The 7,577-nt window shown below is 36.1% G+C and overlaps 1 protein-coding gene across 5 annotated transcripts; it reads right to left on the bottom strand.

The window, feature by feature from the left end:
• Positions 1-767: 767 nt before the first annotated feature.
• LOC110854623 lies at positions 768-4,849 on the bottom strand. 5 transcript variants are annotated; one of them, XM_035855253.1, is made up of 5 exons: positions 4,673-4,849; positions 4,523-4,579; positions 3,809-4,437; positions 3,325-3,654; positions 768-823 (listed from the first exon to the last, which is right to left on the bottom strand). In XM_035855253.1, the coding sequence occupies exons 1-4, from the start codon at positions 4,688-4,690 to the stop codon at positions 3,363-3,365; spliced, it is 996 nt and encodes a 331-aa protein (XP_035711146.1). In that variant the 5' UTR covers positions 4,691-4,849; the 3' UTR covers positions 768-823; positions 3,325-3,362. The 5 variants fall into 5 exon arrangements, with proteins under 5 accessions (XP_035711146.1, XP_035711145.1, XP_021958780.1 ...); XM_035855252.1 differs by lacking the exon at positions 768-823 and adding an exon at positions 1,994-2,472 and having other exon boundaries at positions 3,358-3,654; XM_022103088.2 differs by lacking the exon at positions 768-823 and adding an exon at positions 1,994-2,413 and having other exon boundaries at positions 3,358-3,654.
• Positions 4,850-7,577: the final 2,728 nt, after the last annotated feature.

The following is a 7,577-nucleotide window of genomic DNA, read 5'->3' as shown; positions in this document are numbered from 1 at the left end:
TCCTTAATTTTTTACATTTATAACAACACGTAGGATATTAATGAAACATGACTTTTTCGATTTATTGACAAACAGTCCTCAAACTTTTGGAGAATGTGTACAGTCACTAGCTAAGGGGAGGTCTATAAATTACGCAACGCAAAAATCGCGAATTTCTAGACCCCAGTCACGTGGGCACGATATCATTGGAGCCTTACATAGGCACCCGCTCGCGTGACATAATTTATGCACCGTCCCTAATCAAGGGTGCATATTTACTGACATAGTAGTGGCCAAATCTTTTGAGGACCTATGTACATATTCATATTCTCGATCATATTTCGGGTTTTATTTTTGTTCCTTCATTTCATGAATTTTGGCTAAATTCTAAGATTTACTTATACATATAATTGCCAGAAAATTACAAAAAATTCAGTTTTCTAAATATGACACTGTATCATTGATACACTGTGCCAAATTCAACGAAAGTTACAATCGTTTTCGTCTGGGGTGATTTAATTGGTTGGCGATGAATTATATCAATGTGGGAAGGAGTCGAAATGAGTTTAGTTAAATTAAATTGGTTTAGAAAAAGTTATGTCATTTTTTAATAAACATATGAAAGAAGGAGAAAATTTATGCCTGAGTTACTTTAAATACTTTAAATTTTTCAGAAAAAGCGTAATTCAGTCCATAAAATAAATAGTTTCGCTCTGAAAATGTTGCGCACCGATGACTGAATTTTTTGAAAATGCTAGACGCAAAATAAATTATTTGTTACCGATATGTGTTAGTCGTGTATTTATTTTAACGGCGGCAATCAATGACACGCAGATTTAACACACAAAATTAATTTTGACCATGTAATTATTAGGGTTGCCCCGGGTAGTGGCACTACCCGGTACCCGGCTACCCGGCCTAAACTTTTTGCCGGGTACCCGGCTACCCGGCCGGGTACAGGGTAATTTTTAAATATTAAAAATAAGGACAATTTTCTACTTTTTTTAGAATTTGCATCAATTTTATAAGGTTTAAAAATTACAAGCTAAATTTCTACAGTTCAGACTTCATTTTTAACCTCCGTACCAAATTTCAGATGAAAGTAATATATTGTAAAAATTGGTACAGGTCGCATTCTCTAAGGAATTCACTATGGTTAGATTCACTATGGTTACACTTTGCTCCAATACTACCCCCAACCAAAGGTCAATTTGGTGACCGATGTAGCCTATCTCTGGACTTGTTTGCCATGTCTTTGTCCAATACGCATGTGCTAAAAATTTCAACTTCTCAGACTAATGAATCGGGCTAGAAAGTGGATAATACATAAACGAAAGAATCATATTTGACACAGGGTTTTACTTTACCCACCTTTTGAGCTTAATCCCCAGCCCAGTGGGTAAAATGGAAAAAATGGGGAAAATGGATGGGTAGTGGGGAAAATGAGTATGAAGGGTTATAGTGACGTGGTGGACCAACACCACCATTGGGGGTAGTTTATTAGCTCACCCTGCGTAGCATGAGAGCTATTGAATTCCTCTTGTCCGTCTGTCTGTCTGTCTGTCTGTCTGTTAACGAGTTTTTTGCATCAATTGATGCTAATTAAACAGCCCCTTGACCATTATTGGATACGTTAGGCGCACCATTGGTACTAAACAAACCGAATCAAATTTTTTAACAAGTTAATAGGACCATTGATATCTAACAATCGGGAACACAAAATGATGCGAAATAATTGGAGGCAGGGACGCAAAACGCACCAATAATGCAGAATATCCGGGAGAAATGATCATACAATTTTGACATAAATTTTTCAAAATGATGGTTGAACGTTGGTAAGTAATTCTGCACTAGTGACGCACAATTTTTGGACTCTTCTCGATGCATAATAATTATTGATCTATTTTGTTGGATTTTTCTGCACCATTGGTGCATAATTGCAAAAAATTATGTATCTATTTTGTTGCATTTTTCTGCACCTTTGGGCAAGTTAGAACCAACGGCATATAAATAATGAATATATAAGAGTTGTGATCTATTTTGTTGGCTTATTCCGCACCTTCGGTACAAAGTTCTGCCTAAATCATTATGACAGGGTGAGCTACTTCTAACGTTACTACGGTTTATTTTCTTTGTTGTGTTGTGTTCTTACTGTTTATTAAATTAACCACTCGATTTTTTATTTTACCGTTAAATAATTCATTAGGTTTAAAATTCCCACTTTAGTAAAAATAAAACTACACTCTGGGTAAATACGAAATATCCTAACAATTTACATTCATTCTAATCGCTCATAGAGTATAACAATTGATCTTTTGTCATTAGATCTTTATAGTGATAGCGAATATGAATCAACCACCTAATATAACTTACACATGAAGAAGGAAATGGAAACAATTTCGAAGTAAGGAATACAGAGAGACTCAGCAATTATCTATATTTTTTATAATTTTTCAGAGCTCTAGTGTTATTTGATATGATGAATTACTTTATCTTTCAAGATTTAGAGTGAAAAAGTGAATCATTTTGCCCCAAAAAAGTGTTTTCCCCATTTTCCCCACTTGCGGGGCTTTGGGGTGGGTGGCTAAAACCCATTTTAACCACCCATTTTCCCCACCCTATTTTCCCAACGGTAAAACCCTGATTTGACATAAAGAGCGTACTCACGACAATGTCTTATTTGTCATCGCAATCATTTAGCAAACTTGTTAGGCGTAACAAAGTTATTTCTTAAGGGATTACTTCACAAAACAAATTTTGCGAGACTTTCAAGGTGATATCTTGCGAATCGATTAGCAAGATAACACTTCGAAAGTCTCCTAAATCGACTAAATCTATTTTGATTTTTTAGTCATGGGGTTCGCAATTTCTCTCGCTGATGATCGCGAGGATGAGTCTGCGAAATATTTTACGAAAAAATGGCTTTTTAGCAAAAATTTTGAGTGATCTTGCAAATTTCCAAAAACTTCGCAAGTTATGCTTAATGTTCGAAATATTCAAATTGACTGATTGATAATTCGCTCACGTGAGTGCGCCCAAATTAATTTTGAAATTTGTATCATAATTTTCAAATAAGTGTTGGCCAAGGTTGTATCCATTGTTTCCAAATATATTATTTTATACCAAGTATAAAAACTCTCGGATTATATTTTTTTGCAAGATTTTTGCATTTTAAGTAAGAAAATTGAATATTTAAATTACCCGACCGGGTAGACCGGGTACTTAAGTGTACCCGGCCGGGTACCGGGTATCCCAAAACAGGCCGGGTATGCCGGCTACCGGGTAGTTACCCGGTACCCGGGGCAACCCTAGTAATTATCACAATTTTTGTTGCCTTTTTTTTACATTCTTTTTAATTTCAGGAAACCATTATCATACTTATTCTACACTTCCATAAGTAACTTTTTCAGGACCGGAAACACGGGAAATTTCCATTGTAAATTTTTCTCTCCGTTCATCCAGGTCATGTCGAGATCAAGTTCTTCCAAAGTGGGGGCGTGTTTCTTTAATAATTTGTAGAAAATGGTAGGCAGCTCGTCGACACAGGCATCAATTTCAAAGTCGACTGGGTGAGAACCACCAAAAACGAGTTTCTTCAAACTGGCAGGAATTTTGAGGAGATATTCCACCCCGTTCGTGTCCAAATCTCCGATCAACTTGAGGGAATTGAGGGACCTGAATGAAACGAGTCAGATTGATATGATTATGATATTAATTTATGAGAAATCGTGTCATGTCATTTACAAAATTCATATCAATTAAATTTGTGATCGATAAATTTTGAATCTTATTCGTCATCCACATCCACCCAAAATTATACGAAACTTACCGCAGCGAATTTAGTCCAGTTTCTGAAATTGCGACTAAATAATCACATTTTATCGAGAGATACTTCAGTTTTGGGAACGATGTCGTCACAGCGCGACCAATTAGTTGGACAGCACCGTCCCCACGAAAGTATCGGTCGACCTCTAATTTCGTCAATTTAGGGAAGACGGTGTCCCCCAGTGGGGGGAAATCTAGGGGAACCTCGTCCTCTAGCCAGTCAGATTGCAATTCATCCAAAGTTGTGGACGACGACATAATAAATTTTGTAAATAATTCCCGTTGCCAATGAAACTGATCGCCGAGCGGGTGTTCGACAATGATTGATTTAAAATTGTTGTCGAAAGGAAACATGGTGAAATCCGGGGGTGGCAGATTGTATTCGGTGGATGGAATCGCTAGACGGATATTGACGGGACGAAATTCCAGCTTCTTTATCACATCGGAAATGTCCCAGCCGCCCAAATCTGCACCGAAAATGTTCCCATGCTCATCATATCCTGGAGAAAATTCGAGGGTCGTTCTTGTCCTGGATTTTAGAACGGGGGTTGCTCCATGATTCCAAGATGACGAGACGAGCCGACAGTTCTCTATGTCTGAGGTGGCAAGGAATTTGCAAATGTGACCAATTACCTGAAAGAAAAATTAGTAAAATGTAAATAAAAGCTTAAAGCATAAAAGTGAAAAGAAATATGAAATATATGTCAAATAAGTTTACATCTGGGTTAAGAAAGGGGGCTTCTTCTTCTTGGCTGGAAATCACGAACTCTCCCCTCTTAAAAATAAATCGGATAGTTTAATTAAAAACGGAAATTTTAAAATGTCAAGAATTCTTACTTTTTTTATTAACTTTAAGTTACAAACTTACCTCCGCAACGGCCGACATAATTACTTGTCAGCAGAGATAACTGTTGAGTAGAAACTGTGTGCTAGAAATTTTATTAATTGCAATTAAAATTATTACGTAGTTAAATTTGAAATTAGTTTGTAGTTTGTATTTATTTTTGCTCTTTTCCTCCAATGGAATGTGTGATGAAGCAAACGTGGGTGAATTTCTCCCGCAAGATCCACCACCAAAACCGCTTTGTCTCCATTACTTGTTGCGGATTGCGGATAATTTTTGCATGCATGAAAATGCATGAAAAAAAATTTGATTTTATTTTTGAAACACGCAACTAAAGACCAATTAAAAATTACATATATACATACGTAAGTAATGAATGGAATAATTTTGATAATCATACAAACAAAAGCTAAAAAGTGGGAAAAGCAAACAATTAATTATCCAGTACAAGTTCGAACCTTTATGTTTATAAATATTTTCAAATGAGGCATCCAACTATTTGAAGTTATGACAGAAGCATTAACATAACAACTAATATTATTCTTATTTAGCAATCATTAGTCAATTTAGTGTTATAACATTGAAAAGAAAAGAAGCTATATTTCGAAATAAATACGTGGCAGTCCATAAATTACTTCACTACTGAATGGGTTAATAGGAAAGACGGATCTTCAGTGTATGTTAAAAGGAGTGTAACGCCTGACCAGGAGGGGCTAGGGCCTGAAAAATCGGCATAATTTATGGATGTTCCCTAAGTACTGTACCTGACAATTCTGTGCCAAATTTTGATGACAACCTTATTTCTCTTATCTTTCACTATTTGTAAAATATATGTTTAGCCAGAAATGTATGTACACCTTTGTAATAAATGAATATGTATATGTACCTGCCTTAATATTATTTATCAGGTTGAAGGCAACACTTTAAGAACAACATTTCTTTGAAATTTACATACGTCAATAATGCCAGTCTTTCCATAGGGATTTACTACAATCAATATTATCATGAATATTAAATCTGTTGCAAAATCTACAGGGCACATTATCAATGCAATACTGCCTGTATTTGTCTAAAGTATGACATTTACTCTTCACATCCGTTTGCTCGCCTTACTTACTTCCGCAGGGATCAATATACAGTTGCAAATAAAATGTAGCAATACGGTGAAACCAAATGGGTTGTGTATGCGTTTCCGTGCATTACTTCGATTTCTGAAATCCTCGCCCAACGGAGCCCAGTATTTAGCCAAATATTTAACGAAAACGTCGAAACAAAATAATTGGTGGAAAATAAAAATTCAATATTTTCGTCATCACTGTTCCATCGTGACAACGCTCATCTTTGAACTTGTCTGTGCATCAAAAGTAATAAAAAATGTTGAAGTAAACCACATGTCGAAGTTTAAATCCGTGCAAAGTTAAAACATCGTCGTTGAAGCTGCCAAAGGAGCCAAATCCATTTTGTGTCAATTGACAAAGGGGCCTTCTCCAAAAACAAAATTTTTCAGGAGAGCATAAATACAAAAGATACATTTAAAACTCAATATTGCTATGCTTGAGGAGATGCAGACAACTTTTACTCACTCAAGTAAGTTGGTAACAACAAATGAGTGTAATTTATAACTGTTTTTTAGTATATTTACCACTTTTGATGAGACAAACCAGCATAAAATGCATATAACTCAATAGGAATTAAAGATTTTAAATTCTGATCTCCGATTTTGATGCCCTTCGCATATGTTGTAGTACTGGGGAGGGTAAGAAAAGTGAAAGAGGGTTTCCCTCCATGCCTCCGTTTGGCCTTACCACACCCCCTCAAAGAGTAAAAGAAAACCGTTTTGGCTCGTTTACATCTTCACCAAAAATTCAGTTTTTCTCAGATTTTGAAAATTCTTGCACTATTGTGGTCCTAAATAGTTGCTTTCTCATATACAATGTTAAATTTAACTTTTTTGAATTTCTGACTTTTTCGAAAACAACAAAATTTCGAAAATATTTTAAAAATCAAAACACTCAAGTTTCATATCAGATAGGGTTAGAAAATTATCTTGGAGTAAGAAAATGCAAGAAATCATAAAATTGTATAAAATTTTGATTTTTGGTGAAGGTTTATACTGTAAAAATAGATTTTCCTGGCACTTTGAGGGGGTGTAACAGACACAAACGGTGTAATGGAGTAAAACCCTCCTTCATCTTCCGTTCACTCACCTAGTACCACAGCATATTCAAAGGGCACCAGAATCGGCGGAATAACAGATTCAGACCGTGAGGTATAATTTCCACCTAAATTACTCTCGCTTTCAGAGCTTATTTTGAACGTTTCAGAATTTTTTAAGATTTTTTGGTTGGACTTATCTTGTTCAGAAAATTCTGTAGAATCCATTGACCCTAAAATCTCAGTACCCCCCAAAAGTGGACTTCGACCCTTTGGCAATTGACACAAAATGGATTTGGCTCCTTTGGCAGCTTCAACGACGATATGTGAGTGGACGGACGGACATACGGTTACAGATACGATAGATAAATTTATTCAATCCTTATGAAGGCTGCTTCGGGCCTATACTAGGGTGACATCGCATAATGACACGTCTACGTGACAAGAAATACATACATATTATTATTACTTACATAAGCGATAATGACATGCATTTCTTGTCTATCCTTCTAACGAGGGAACCTCTTATAGTGCCCGGAGCTCCCAGCATAACCACTATGTACATTCGACGTAGATTTTAATACTAGTCCGATGATGTGACAAAATTTCCGTGTCAAAATGACATTTCGTCAAGTGGTGACGACTTTAGTGACGCGCCGAACGGTCACTTTCGCCCTTGCTTTCAAAAGAGGAACGCTCTTCACCACTCGCTCCTCACTCATCTCACTTAAATCTCAACCCATTTTTTCGACATAATTTCGCATACGATATATGG

This window comes from Folsomia candida, unplaced genomic scaffold (genome assembly GCF_002217175.1).
Source record: "Folsomia candida strain VU population unplaced genomic scaffold, ASM221717v1 Fcan01_Sc010, whole genome shotgun sequence".
In the NCBI taxonomy this organism is placed as follows: Eukaryota; Metazoa; Arthropoda; class Collembola; order Entomobryomorpha; family Isotomidae; genus Folsomia; species Folsomia candida.
The sequence above is the reverse complement of the archived record's forward strand: the minus strand, read 5'-3'. Positions and strand labels throughout refer to the sequence as shown.

Coding starts and splice junctions, on each gene's coding strand:
- LOC110854623 (XM_035855253.1), bottom strand. Junction 4,438..4,522: donor CCCCCTTTCTTAACCCAGAT/GTAAACTTATTT, acceptor TTTTTCTTTCAG/GTAATTGGTCACATTTGCAA. Junction 3,655..3,808: donor ACTGGACTAAATTCGCTGCG/GTAAGTTTCGTA, acceptor CGTTTCATTCAG/GTCCCTCAATTCCCTCAAGT.